Source organism: Hypanus sabinus, chromosome 2, assembly GCF_030144855.1.
Source record: "Hypanus sabinus isolate sHypSab1 chromosome 2, sHypSab1.hap1, whole genome shotgun sequence".
Lineage (NCBI taxonomy): Eukaryota > Metazoa > Chordata > Chondrichthyes > Myliobatiformes > Dasyatidae > Hypanus > Hypanus sabinus.
Genome location: NC_082707.1, coordinates 88612397 through 88627439, shown reverse-complemented (window position 1 = coordinate 88627439; position 15043 = coordinate 88612397). Strand labels below are relative to the sequence as shown.

At 40.5% G+C, this 15043-nt stretch overlaps 1 protein-coding gene across 1 annotated transcript; it reads right to left on the bottom strand.

Annotated features, from left to right (window-relative positions):
- Positions 1 to 5421: 5421 nt before the first annotated feature.
- LOC132403732 (alpha-1,4-N-acetylglucosaminyltransferase-like) lies at positions 5422 to 14635 on the bottom strand. Its single transcript, XM_059987369.1, has 2 exons — positions 14321 to 14635; positions 5422 to 6003 (listed from the first exon to the last, which is right to left on the bottom strand). Exons 1-2 carry the CDS (start codon positions 14633 to 14635, stop codon positions 5422 to 5424), a joined length of 897 nt encoding a protein of 298 aa, XP_059843352.1.
- Positions 14636 to 15043: the final 408 nt, after the last annotated feature.

Below are 15043 nucleotides of genomic sequence, written 5' to 3'. Positions count from 1 at the left end.
CAACATCCTCGTAAATTTTCATTGTACTCTTTCAACTGTATTTACATCTTTCCCATAGGTAGGTAACCAGAATTGCTCTGAATGCTTCAAATTAGGCCTCATGTATGTTTTATACAACTTCAGCATAACATCTCATTTCCAGTACTCAATGCATTAAAAAATTCAATGTGCCAAAAGCTGTCTTTACAAACCCATCAAACTGTGACACCATTTTCAATGAATAATCAACCTTTATTCATAGATACCATTGTTCTACAATACTCCTCAGTGCCCCACCATTTACTGTGTAAGACCTACCCTGGATGGTCCTACTGAATTGCACTATTCAAGATCCCAAAGCAAGCCATGATATTCTTCCTCACTGTGCACTACACCTCCAATCTTGGTGTCATTCTCAAAGTTGCTGATCCAGTTAATCATTTTATCATCCAGATCATTGATATAGATGGCAAACAACAACAGATCCAGCACTGATCAGTCCAGTACTCCTTAACTCACCGGCCAATGTATAATCGAATTTACTACCATATCTTGAATGCTGAGTAAGGCAATGAATATTGTCTATATGAATTTTAGCAAGGCCTTTCATAGGGTCCCTCAAGGAACTAAGTCAAGAAAGTTCAGTCACTTGGCATTCCAGACAAGGCAATAAATTGGATCAGAGATTGGCTTCACAGGAGAAGAAAAAGGGTGATGGCAGATTGTTGCCACTCAGACTGGAGTCCTGTGATTAGTGCTGTGCCACAGGGATTGATGCTGGGTCTGTTGTTATTTGTCATTTATGGTATATCAATGAACTGGTTAATAATGTGGTAAACTAGATAAGCAAATTTGCTGACGATACCATGATTAGAGGTGCAGTGGACAACAAGGAAGACTATCAAAGCTTGCAGTAGGATCTAGACCAGATGGAAAAATAGGCTCAAAAATAGCAGATGGAATTTAATACAGACAAGTGTGAGATGTTGCACTTTGGGAGGGTAAACCAAGGTAGGACTGACAAGGTGAGTGGTAGGGCACTGCGGAGTGCTGTAGAACAAAGGGATTGGGAATACAATTCCATAATTTTGTGAAAGAGTCCCACAGGTAGATAGCATCATAAAGACAGCTTTTGACACAGTGGTTTTCATAAATTAAAGTATTGACTAGAGGCAGACTGGGAGACCGTTTCACTAAAACCCGACGCAGACTGGGAGGCCGTTTCGCTGAACACCTATGCTCTGTCCACCAGAGAAAACAGGATCTCTCAGTGGCCACACATTTTAATTCCACGTCCCACTCCCATTCTGATATGTCTATCCATGGCCTCCTCTACTGTCAAGATGAAGCCACACTCAGGTTGGAGGAACAACACAGTACATACCGGCTGGGTAGCCTCCAACCCGATGGCATGACGCAACATTGACTTCTCTAACTTCTGTTAATGCCCCTCCTCCCCTTCTTACCCCATCCCTGATATATTCAGCTTTCCCCCCCTCCTTTTTTTTCTCTCTTTCTGCCCATCACTCTGCCTGTTCTCCATCTCCCTCTGGTGCTCACCTCCCTCTTTCTTTCTCCCTAGGCCTCCCATCCCATGATCCTTTCCCTTCTCCAGATTTGTATCCCTTTTGCCAATCTCTTTTCTGGCTCTCAGCTTCACCCCACCCCCTCCGGTCTTCTCCTATCATTTTGCATTTTCCCCTCCCCCTCCTACTTTCATAAATTATCACTATCTTTCCTTTCAGTTAGTCCTGACGAAGTGTCTCGGCCCAAAACATCGACAGTGCTTCTCCCTATAGATGCTGCCTGGCCTGCTGCGTTCCACCAGCATTTTGTGTGTGTTGCTTGAATTTCCAGCATCTGCAGATTTCCTTGTATTAACTAGAGGAGGTGGGATGTTATGTTGAATTTATTTCAGATGTTTTTGAGACCTAATTTGAAGTATTGTGTGCAGTTTTGGTCACCTACCTTCAGGAAGGGCGTCTATAAGATTACGAGAGTGCAGAGAAACTTTACAAGGATGTAGCCAGGACTTGAGGATCTGAGTTAGAGGGAAAGATTGAATAGGTTTGGAATTTATTCCCGAGAGAATTGGATTCTGCTTTGATACAGTTTAGAAAATTAGGAGCTGTATAAATAGAATAAATGAGAGCAGGCATTTTCCACTGAAGTTGGGTGAGAATAGAACTAGAGGTCATGGGTTAACAGGGAAAGATACAAATACTTAAGAGGAAAATGAAAAGAATCCTCTTCACTCAGAGGGTGAACATGTAAAAGTGCAGAACAAGCTGCCATTGGAAGTGGTGGATGCTGGTTTGAATTTAATATTTAAGACAAATTTGGATAGGTGCATCACTGGAAGAGGTATGGAGGATGATGATCTGGGTGTAGGTTATTAGAAGATTAACAGTTCAGTATGGACTAGATGGGTCAAATAGCCTAATTCTCTGCTGCAGTGTTTAATGACTCTGTGATTCTATTATCGCCCTGTGCATCATGATAGTAAGCTTTGTAGGTATCAGGGAGAAATTCTTCATGCTCTTTCAATAACAATGTGGAACTCTGATTAATTTCAGAATAATTATTAACTGCATTCACGAGGAAGCATGCTCTCCAGTGTGTGGTCTGGAAGTCACTGACAGGGAAGTCATGAAGGTAGATTCCACTCCAGCATATGTGGGGAGATCGATAAATCACCAAGGGGGAAGAAGTTGCAGGGCTCTACAGCAATGGCACCAGATTGGATTACTCATACAAAGAGCCAAAACTGGAACAATGTTCTGACTGATCTCTTTCTTTTCAGCTGTCAAAACATAATTCTGTGAGTAATGTGATCCAGGTTGAAAATATATCCTGGAATTGATTTCTTAGGATCCTTAAAATAGATATTTTAAAACCCAGATCATGTCTTCCTTGGAAAAATGTGGTTTGGTCATTTCACATTGACAGTCAGGGTAAATAATACAAACACTTTCAACCCAATGACAGCAATATCTAGAAACTGTCCCAGGTAATATTCACAACTGGTGCAAAGGTTTCAAAAACATTCAATATCATGTTTGTGGAGTGAACTAATGTAAACATGACAACATTGCTTAGTGAAGGGTTTCAGTGACAATGTGAGCAGGCATCCACAGCCTGAACAAAAATGTATCTCTTTGCTCTCCTCAGCAAGGAATGTCATTATTTTATTGTTAAATTCCACTGAATGCTTTGAAGACATTCACATCAAGTCAAATCAAGTTCTGTTTATTATGCACTTTACTGCACAAGTACATTAAAATACAGATGCAATGAAAACTTGCTCATTGAAGCATAGATGGAACAGGATTTAGAGCATGAATTTACATATATTGGTAAAAAAATAATTCAACAAAAGAGAGTCTACGGAGTGCAAGAGGCATTCTACCCATCACTGAAGAAGGATTAGGATGTCTGTTTGATTCAAGAAATGAATGGTTATAGAAAAGTGGATGTTCCTAAATCTGGTGAAGTGGGACTTCAAGCTCCATAAGAAGGACGAGGTGGCATGACCTGGATGGTGGAGATCCACGGTGATTTTTGACACTCACTTGTTTGTGAGTGAGCGCAAAATTTGAAAAGCCAGCGGGCCATTTTGGAACTTTTTTGAGGGCATAAGTTATTGTGAGCAATTGTATGTTTGTGGAGAGTGAATGAGAGATTTAGGACCCAAGAGGGACATTTTAGAACTTAGCAGTATGCACAAAGTATATCGACCTGTTGCTTGTTTATGTGGAGTGAGCATGAATGAAGCCTTTCAAAACTATTCACGGAGCTTAGATGGAACAGCCATTGTGTGAGTGTGTCAAATTAGAGGGAGTACTTGAGGCTTTGGCAAGAAGAGGTGTCGGCTACAGTAAGCTTATGCAGAGTTTATTTCTGTCTTTGTCTGTTACTGATTAGCTAGAGTTGTGACGATGGAACCAGGGTTAGAGGTGTGTTCTTAATGTCAGATATGGGAGATCTGGGAGATTTCCAGTCGCACTAATAGTTGCTGTATATCTGCTTGAAGTACACACAGCTGCAGCTCCTTACAAGCTGTGTTAGGGAACTGGAGCTGCAGCTCAATCACCAATGGCTAATTGGGTGAAAACACAGCTGTGACTGGCCTGTTTCCACACTTTGACTAGTGGAAGGAGATGTTGACTCCATTGTTTGTTGGAGTGAACACCAAAATACTGCTAAGTCTTTATATTGTTGTTGTTATTAGATATTACTTGCTAGCTGATTTTGATTTTACAATTTTCCATTGCAAGTTTCCACATGCATATTAACTCTTCTAAATGTAGAGTAACTGCAAAAGTTCCAGATTTACAGCAATGACATGAACTGTTACACTTCCTGTAAGAGATGCCTTACCAAATGTGATTGGTGATCTTAACTCTCAGTTCAAATATTAAACATAAACTGAGCAGTAATAGACAAAAATTGAAGCACATTATCCTGTTACTGTTGAAATTCTGTGTTGCTTTCACCAATAGACATTCATATCTGGAGACTGCCAAGCAATTTGACGTGAACTGGAAGCCAGTGACTTGATGTTCTTCGTCCTCTGAAATAATGTCCCCAGATCGTGAAGTTAAAAATGATCAGTTTTTTTTAAAGTTAGACTTTTCCTCAGCAAAACATATATATTTCCTATGCTGAAAATTTTATATTATATTTTTTCCCTATTAGTAAGTTCTGGCTTGAGAGAGACTTTGATTATTCTTGAGTTAAGGGAACTGGAGTTAGCTGCTGCTCATCATAACATTGAAAAGGCAAGCTGTTTGGCCTCCCCTCTCACTGTGGCAGGAGTGATTTCTCTCCCTCTCCCTCATGAGTGAGAGAGATGACCTCTTGTGTTGTCATAGTGTTGGCATGGACAGTAGATTTTTTGATGGACTCCGCATCATTGTCTTTGGGGTTATTACATTGTGGGTGGTGGGAGGTTGATGCTTTTGCTGTAATAAGTGGAGGGAGGGGATGATTTCAGCTTGTATACTGTATAATGTACATTCTCTGATATTAAGTTGGACCATTCAACCTTTGAAATATAGTCATGTTCTTCATGGAAATCTTCCTAAGTGCTTGGCCACTCTCTACTCTGTCAACACACAATCAGGATTACCATTCTTCCAAATACAAAGCAATGAACATTATGACAAATCTAAATGTAGCAAAATGCAATGCATTTTACAAACCTGCAGTGGGAAATTTGTATTTCTGTCTGATTGATAGTCGACAACTGAACTGCATGGTATCTAGATTAGATGAACTGTGTTAGAAGACCTAGGATGACGATGAATCCATCATTGATTACACTTATGTTCAAGAGATTTTCATGGACATTATATGTTGACATTTAGGAAAATGTGTTTACTTCATTTTGTCAATTATTGTAAAATATCAAGTCCTAAATGACAAGGTACTACTTCTGGGTTAAACTAAATTTTTGTATGTAATTGGACAATGCAGTTGTGAGAAATGTTCAATTACTGATCCACTTCCAGCCACAATACCTCTTTCCTTTCTGGAATTCATATAATTCCAGACATGTGCTCCATATGTAGCTGAGAAGGTCTGCTCTATATCCTCTTTGTTCCAGGGAACATAGTACCTCTCCCATGCTTGATACTGGACTGGATAGAAACGATTTGTGATCCATAAAGAGATGCCATTGCATTCCTTGCCAATAAATGTGTCTAGTTTACTAGTATTGCACCATCTCTTCAGCGCACGTGTGATCAGTTGAGGACCTTGTTCACCCCAAATATCTCCATTGTATTGGGCCACAAAATCTTCCATGCAATTCCACAAAAAGGTATGGTGCTTAAGATGGAAACCGATTGCCCCATTACTGAACATTTCTGTGCTCTGTGGACACGTAAAGTTCTCAAATGGCATAGACCTCAGTGATATAATGTCAGTATCCAGGTAGATTCCTCCATATTTCCAGAGCAGTGCCAATCTGCAGCCATCAGCAAGCACATGTGTCCAAAACGTCTCCATTTCTGGGTTTACCTGTAGTAAAATGAAAAAAAGAAAATTTTGATTTATCAAGTTAATTTTCATTCTTTCTAAAACATCTCTTGTTCATACAAGATCAAGATCATTCAGTCAGACAGCCCAGTGTGCAGTAGCTGCAGCCATCACACAAAAACACTACAACCAGTATTCTGAGGGAGTGTGAGAAATGTTCGTTCCACACAATCCCACTCTGCAGAAGAGAAATATTCCATGCAAAGGCCCATGTAAATATCCTCCAGACCTGTCCCCCAATCCAGATTAATTCAGTGGTTCCATCCCTTGGAAAAGGAATTTAACCTGTCACCCTCATTACTCACTGAGAAAGAAAGTTGTTGAATTGTAGAGGTAGAAACAAATCATTCAGCACAGCTCACTGCACTCATTTATACTAATCCCATTTGGAGTCATACAGTCCAGAAGTGAACAGTTTTACAACACATAAACAGGTCCTTTAACCCAAATCTTCTGAACTGACCTCATCCCATTTGCCTGTATTTAGCCCATATCCCTCTACCAGGAGTTCCCAACCTTTTTGATGCAATGGACACCTCCATGAATCCCAGGTTGCAAACCAAATTGCTACCACCCTGAGAAATTAAACTTAGGCATTTCCTACAGCTAAAACCAGTTTATTTTACGTATTTTTTACTATCTCCACTTTCTATTTCCCTTATTATTTTGGACATATTCATCACGCCACTCTTCAGCCTTGGAATTTGAACTGTCTACAGTGCACACCATTCACACTAGATTTAGACATGAAGTATACACACAGACTGACAATGTCCCCTGTGAATGCTGATTTGGAATGCTGGTCATATTTTTCTGCCTCAGAAAGATTGCTGCCAATTCACAGTCCACCACAATATTCGTTGCACTGTAAAGAGGATAATTCAGACATCTGGAGTTTCCCACCATGAGAGCTACACAGAAATTTAAATGCTTGCTGGAGAGCCAAGAAACTATTACTATACACCAGATGTATAGTATTTGTCCTTTTTGTCTTTTATTTGTCTTTTTGCACCATATATTTCTCTAATTTATCATAATATCATAACTTATCAGAATTTATCATACCTACTGCTGCTGAAAAACAACAGATTTCATGACACTTGACAGATGTAATGAAACTGATTCTGTGTCCACACTTCCCATCCCTACTCACACCATCAACCAATCAACCCCTTCTCATCTGGATCCACTTACCACTGACCAGCTCTCACAAGAGCGCCTCTACTCTTTTAGATGTTTGACAGATTCAACACATCGTCTGAACCTTTGACAGACCTCCCTACCCACGCAGTGGAGAGACTCATGACTAGTTACACCACAGGCTACTAAGGAAACACCAATTCTCAGGAATGGAGACATCTACAGTAAGCGTTGGTTGCAGCCTAATCGATCACAGGCAAAGCCCCCGCCTCACCATCCAGTACATTTACAAACAGTGTTGACAGAAGAAAGCAGCATCCATCATCAAGAACGTCCAGCATCCAGGTCAGGCACTTCTCTCAGTGCTACCATCGGGCAGGCTTTGCAGCAGCCTTAGTTCCCATGCTACTATGTTCAGGAACAGTAATTTCCCTACAACCATTGAGCTCCTGAAACAGTGTGGATCACTTCACTCACCTTAATACTGATCTGATTCCACAACCTACAAATGCACTTTCAAGGAGTCTACAAATTATGGTCTCACTATTTTGTACAATTTATCTTTCTGTGCACATTGGTTGTGTTGGCCAGAAAGAGCTAGAGTCTGCAAATCAGTGAATTCAAATGAATCAAGGACAGTGGAAACAGATGGACCAAATGCTTTGGTCCCTGCCATGTGTTTGGAGATGGAGGCTACCATTTTGTGGAACTATTTTACGTCCTCCAATGTGTGAGATCAACTTGCTTGGCTTTCTGTGTTATAAAATTGACACAGCGATGCCTCAGGTAATCTGCTGAACTTGGGTCCATTTCCAAATAAGAATTTACTTGTGAGGTGTTCTTTGGTTGGATATAACATGCAGGCTTCTGAATGCTGGTTTGTGTAATTCAGCCTGGTGGCTGATTGAGGACAAAGAGGCATAAATGACTGATTATCACTTGCTGGGAAGTGGACAAAAAATGGATGCTGGCCTGTAGCAGAGCAAATAAGAAGATATTAAATGTCAGCCCCGTGACCTACAGCCAGTGACACTGGAGTGCGATCCTTCAATCGAGAAGAAATATATATAAAAGCAGAAGCTTCACGTTTGTTGGTGGCAGTAACTCTGTAGGAGAACAACTATCGCAAATATGAAGAGCCCCGTGGTCACGAGGAGGTTCGAAACAGGATGACGAGGAACATGTGGCCAGCAGAGGAAACTCCTTTCTAACTGGTAATATCTTTTCTATTCCTTAACTTCCAAGACTTTTAACACATTGATTCCTTGGAAAAATAGTTCTGAAGCAACCAGTGTTTTGTACAGTGTGTATAGTTCAATTTAAATATTGGACTGGTCCAGACAGTCTTTCGGTATTTATTCACCAGCTGTTGGATGTTCAAATTAAAATATCTTGGTCAGTCAGTCTTGGCACAGCAGGGTTGAGATGTAGCTGTAAAGGATATCAAAATTTTTACCTTCCTTGTAGATAATCTTCATTGTACTGGAGAACCACATGGGGGTCAGTATATAACAGCAGATTAACCCAAGGGAACATTTGTATCAAAATAATAAGGAGGCGTAGAGGAAGATTAGACAGGGTAATTACCTTGAACACAGACACATTAAAGGAAAGCCCATTTTTAAAATTTTTGTAGATGTCCTCTCGTTAGTACAGATGGGTGTGAGGAGAACTGGAGGTGGCATATATGTACAAGATGAAAATGGCTAGAAAAGATAGAGCATAGCCTTAAACTTACCCAACACCATGAGTGCCTGGGCAGCAGAATTGACAACTGTAGGATATATGCTTAGTCACCCAGAATGTTTTCCACCTGGATCAGTCATACACTCTGATAGTACTTATGTTTGTAATAGCCTCTGTGAGAAGCAAGAGAGGTTGTTTCAGATGATGGAAAGCCTCTCTCATCTGGGGCTCCATCACCATATATATCTGAAAAAGCAAAGGGGAACTGAAGGGTGGAGCTTATTCATGATGGCACTAAATGTTGACTCCTTTGCTTGCATCTTTGGAAACAGCTCTATTTCCATCTTTAATATCTCTATTTTTCCCCTTTCAAGTTCTTTTGACCCTGACCTGGAGTTACATGCTGACTTCAGTGCTTTGCAGGACTGGGACCTATTCTTGGGATTTCCTGACTGGCCGTTATGCAACATGCCAAAGGCATGGACTAAGAAGCCTGCAGAGGTCCAAGATCTCATGGCTCTGGAGATGGGCAGATTGAAAGTTGGTGTCCTGGTTGGAGTGTCATGGGAGTTGGAAGATCTATGGCTGTGTGCCCAGAGACCTGAGACCTTTGAGCACAGAGCTTGGAAAAAGCAAAGCAACTGACTGTTAGCATCATAAACCAGCGAGTTGTTTGTTATGTCTCCCCTCTCACAGTGAAATGGAGACACCTCTTTGTCCCTTATTAAGGAGAGAGAAAGCCTGTGGTATGGCGAATACTGGGTGAACGTGTAGTCGTTGGGGTACAGCAAGTCTGTGTTTTTGCTGATGTTTTGCTGCACACTTGAGTCCTTGGTGGTGGGTGCCAATGCTTTGTTTTGTTGATGGAGTGGAGGGTTGTTGCTTCACTACTGCTTATACATGGGAGAGGGGAATGGGGGTTCTAGCATTTAACTGTCATTCATTCTTTTGGAGCACTCCTCTGTTTTCATGGATGGTTGCGAAGAAAAAGCATTTTAGAATGTATACTGTATACGTTTCTCTGATATTAAATGTACCTTTGAAAGAATATGGAGTCATAAAGGTGAAAGCTCACTCAAAGTTGTTCCAAGTGGGAAATAGGAATGCTGATGAGTTAGTGAAGCAAGGTGCTTTAAAAGGGCAGGAATGGCAGCCACAAAGATGGGAAGGCAGAATGGACGACAGTTTAAACTCATGAATTTAACTGAGAAGTAGAAAAAAGGTAAAGAATTTTAAAAAATAATAGTAGGAGCACGGTCAGAAATGTACAAAGAGCAGAAGGATGTACATGTTATGGATGGAGCAGTCCATCATGAAGGGAAGTTTGTGGTCCCAGAGGGAGGAAGAAATTAGATGATCTATTGGTATGATGATTTATGGGAAAACCTAGGAGCCAATAGCACCCTGGAAAAGATAAAGGAGATGTGTTGGTGGCCTTGGATGAAGGACAACGTGGAGCACCATTTCAAGAATTGCTTGATCTGTGCACAATGCAATTCTGAAAAAAATGTTAAAAAGGAGCACTTTGACCTTCCAGAACAGTAGAGGAATCTTGGACCAATATGCAGATATATTACATTGACCTTTGCTACTCACGGAGGATATCATTATCTTGGTTTTCTAGATTCTTAACAGAGTGGGTGGCAGCTTTCCCGATGAAGACGAACATGGCCAAAGCCACTGTAAAAGTCTTATTGAAAAGGGTTTTCACTCTCTGGGAATTCCCTAGAAGTGTAGAATTGGATCAAGACACATGTTTTACAGCCCTCCCTCATAATGCAAGTTGTCATGGCACATTTAAGGATCAAGAAGAGATTGTGGAAATAAACCACGTAAACCCTATAAACCACAGACCAGTGGAATGGTGGACAGAACAAACCGAACATTAAAAAATATGACCAAAATTATGCAACAACATGGAACAACAGGGCAGGTGTTTTGCCTTATGAACTGATGATAACAAGGAATACAGTGGCTTTATCAATTCACCTCATTTTTAAATACAAGGTTTGCAGGGCCCCATGAAAATTATAGACAAAGCAAATCAGTATACAGGATACTGATTTCTCCAAATAAAATTGGATGGTATCACATCCCCAATTGAAAGTAGTGGGGTAGCAACAGGGACATTATCATGATTGGCATGTAACAATTGATGTAGATGATGGTTCCAATTTTGAAGACCCGACAATCGATGAACATGGTAATCCTGATTTGGAAGATTTGAGATTGGAATTGTTGTTTCATGTAGATTGCAACAGATTTGACCAAAGGAGGAATTTCTCCATTCTGAGAATCAGAGGAGTTTTGTGAAGAAAATGAAGAAAAGGTAGAAAGCATACTGGCTCTGGCCACCCCAATCAAGAAATGAAATTGGATGGGAAAAAAAAAGATGAATTGCTTGAGTCCAAAGACAATTGGGAGCCTGGATTGGATGGGTTAGAAATCAATTAGAAATTATGAACTTAAAATGATTTATTATTGAAAATTAGCACTGGAGCTAAGAGCAGAAATTACAGTTCTGTGTTACAGGAGAATAAAGTCAAATGAAAGTAAAATTGACTACTTACAACCTCAAGTAGCTGGATCCTAAATTTAATGAGACCCAGCATAACACAAAGGGATAGGAACAGCCTTTGCAGATAAAGGGGATTTGTCACATTGGTACCAGGGTACTAGCAAATGTAGCTAATTTTAGAACTGAAATAATGGCTTCTGAATGGTGTCTGTCTACAAAGAGCCAATTATTTACTTATTTTCTTGGGAGACAACTAAGCGGCTTTGAATTTAAGTCAATCAAAAATTGAAAATGAGAGTACTATTGGAATTCATCAAAGTATGTTATACGTTCAGGTTTGCAATGGTCAATATTTTTGATATAGAAGAGTTAGGAAAACAGATATAGACCGAGAAAATGCAGAATATAACTGGAGAAATTTATCAGAATCAGATACAGAGTAGTCAAATTGATTGGAGTGCATCACAGGTCATTCTGAATTCAGTTAATCTTCTGAAGCCCTTCACGATACCATGAATTTGATAAGGCCATGTTCAGGCTGGAGGAACAACTCTTTATTTTCCGTCTGGGTAGCCTCCAACCTGATGGCATGAACATCTGTTTCTCGAGTTTCCAGTAATGCCCCCCTCCCCTCTTCTTCACCATTCCCCATCCCCTATTCTCTTACCTTATCTTGTTGTCTTCCCATCACCTCCCTCTGGTGCTCCTCCCCAATTTTCCTTCTTCCATGGCCTTCTGTCTTCTCCTATTATATTTCTCCTTCTCTAGCCCTGTATCTCTTTCACCAATCAACTTTTCAGCTCTTTACTTCATGCCCAGCCCCCTCCTGGTTTCACCTATCAATTTGTGTTTCTCCCTCCCTTCCCCGCAGCATTTAAATCTACTTCTCATCTTCAACATGTACAAACAAGCTGGATGACCCTTGGGTCTTGGCCCAAAACATCGACTGCTCCTTTCAATGGATGCTGCATGACCTGTTGAGTTCATCCAGCTTGTTTGTACATGTTGATTTGACCAGAGCATCTGCAGTGTACTTTGTGTTTACTCCTCATCTTTTCATTCTTCGGACTTGTTGAATGGTCTTGGGCCCAAACATTCTCTTTTCCATGGATCTGCCTGACCTAATGAGTTTCTCCAGTGTTTTGTCTGTGTTCTTTATCAAAGTACCTGAGACTTTCAGGCCTCAGTGCTTCTTTTTTTAAAAATATAGCTTATTGTTTTATGTGAACAGACTTGGAAAAAACTAACAAAAAAACTAACGGAAAAAAAAATACAGCACAACCATAGCAAAATCAAATTAAATATTGAGCAGCAAAAGAGAGAAAAAATAAAAAGGCAAAAAGTAAACATACACAGCAGAGGTGCACATCACCAAAAAACCTCAGTCCTCACCCTGTAAGAAAGATCAATACAGGGCCCCATATCCTTTCAAAGATGTCCCCTCTATCCTCATTACATAGTCTCAGTCTCACCAAATGTAAAGTGTTTGCCAGTTCTCTCAGCCTCAGACTGTATGTAGGCACAGAGTCCATTTTCCACATTTGCAGGATTAACTTCTTAGCAATCACCATTCCAAACAATACAGCCACTTTTTCATACATATTGGCTGAAGATAAGGAGCTTGTTGCTCCAAGGATGGCTATGAGCAGGTCTGGTTCCCATCACTTCCCAAAAGCCTCAGAGAAACAGTAAAAAATATTTTTCCAGTCTGCATAAAGCTTACAACATAACCAGAATGAATATGACAAGTTACTTTTCTCAGATTTACATCAATTACAAACTGGTGAAACATTTGGGTAGAAGCTGTACAACATTTCTTTAGAATAATGGAGTCTATGTAATGTTTTAAACTGTATGAGTCTGTGTCTAACATCGACCTAAAAATCAAGTATACTCTTTAAACACTCATCCCAGACCTCCTCTGTCAGTTCTATACCCAGTTCATCCACCCACGCCTGTTTAAGACCTGCAGTATTCACTCAAGCTCCATTACGTAGGATCTGATAAAAATAGGATACTGTGGCGGCTCATTTCCTAGCGTATGCGAACCGACTCACAATTAGATAGCCTACGGGGGTTTGCGAGCACAGAGCTTTGGAGCCTCTTCGCCATGGGGGGCCGGTTGACAGAGGCTTAAAAGTGAGGCTGAAGTTTTCGAATAAAGTTTTTCCTTCGACTGCAGTTACCGACTCCGTGTCGTAATTTTAGCGCTGCTTGTAGCACACCGCTACAATACCACACTACGAGTAACCGGATCAAATTTATTTACTGCCTCCAGGGACTCACATTTGTCTAAAACCTCGAAGTTAGGTATATATTTCTTAGCATAATCTCGAATTTGTAAATATCTAAAAAAATAGATGCCAGGATATTGTAAACTGCTTGTAACTGTGCAAATGAGGCAAAGTTTCCTTGAAAATATAGGTCACCTATACTACAGGTGCTGCTCTGTTTCCAGGTGGGAAAAAACAGTATCATTCACGCCAGGCAAAAAGGAATGATTGTCACAGACTGGAGTGTCAATATAAGTTTTTGGAGCCTTAACTTGTAGTTGAATCTGCTTAATCTCATAGTGCTGCCAACCATGAAGCTGTTACTTAAGTGTGACCTATTAACTGCAGTGGGGCTATTAAAGAGAGCTGGTAAGGAAGTCTTCTTACAAAGCATTCACTCTATGAGTAACGATGCTGGGAACGAGTCTGAAGTAGAGGGCCCAAACATTCTCTTTTCCGTGGATCCTGCCTGGCCTAATGAGCTCCTCCAGTGTTTTCTCTGTGTTCTTTGTCGATGTGCCTGAGACTTTCCTGACCTCAGTACTTCTGACCAGGTGATGTCAAAAACATCGGAATTCTCATAATTTTCACAGACACACTGCATTAATGGTGCTATTGTGAAAAAATAACTTGTGTTGAACCATTAATTTATGAAATAGAATGTTATCTTGTTATTGGTTACCTTTTGATACCAGCCTTTCAATGGAGTCCCTTCAAACAGTTCAGTGACATTCAAGGGTAGAATGGTGACATTCCTCACTGAGGAGAGCAATGGGATGACTTTGTACTCAGGCTGTGGATACTGGCTCAAGTTGCCACTGAATCCCTTCATGAAGTAATAGATTGGTTTGTCTGGGTTTCGGAGAGCAGCAGACTCCACTGAACACACCACTAATGGTGTCGGCTCTACGTTGTCAGTCGACTCCACAAACATAATCCCGGGTTTCTTGTCTGGAGATGCAGGATCAGAAACTTTTGTACCAAAATTGTTTTTCATCCGGACTATTCTGTAGAAGTAGTTTCGAATGGAATAATACCCATCCAATTCCCAGCAACTGTACAGAACACCTACAGCCACAAATATTGAGACAAGGAGACAGCCCTTCTGCATGGAGATCATGGTGTGAGGTTGAGATGTTCTTTCAAAGAGTCCTGCAAATAAAAGATCCAAGCTTTTTTAAAGCATTGCCTATATTATTTAAAATGTTCACTGGCAGCAACAAGAAGGCTGGCAGACTGTTCCCCACAACTGTCATGGGAATATTTGCATTAGACATTGAAACAACTTGTATTTGATATGACTAGATTGTTTGGAGCAATTGAATTGACTTGCAGTTGAAATCAGAAGTTTACATACACTTAGACTGAAGTCATTAAAGCTCATTGTTTAACCACTCCATAGATC

Bases quoted from the DNA above. Each gene is read 5' to 3' on its own strand.
- LOC132403732 (XM_059987369.1), bottom strand. From the start codon at position 14,635: ATGAAAAACAATTTTGGTACAAAAGTTTCTGATCCTGCATCTCCAGAC. The intron at 6,004-14,320 runs GTAACCAATAAC...ATTTTACTACAG, and splicing joins TGAAAGGCTGGTATCAAAAG to GTAAACCCAGAAATGGAGAC.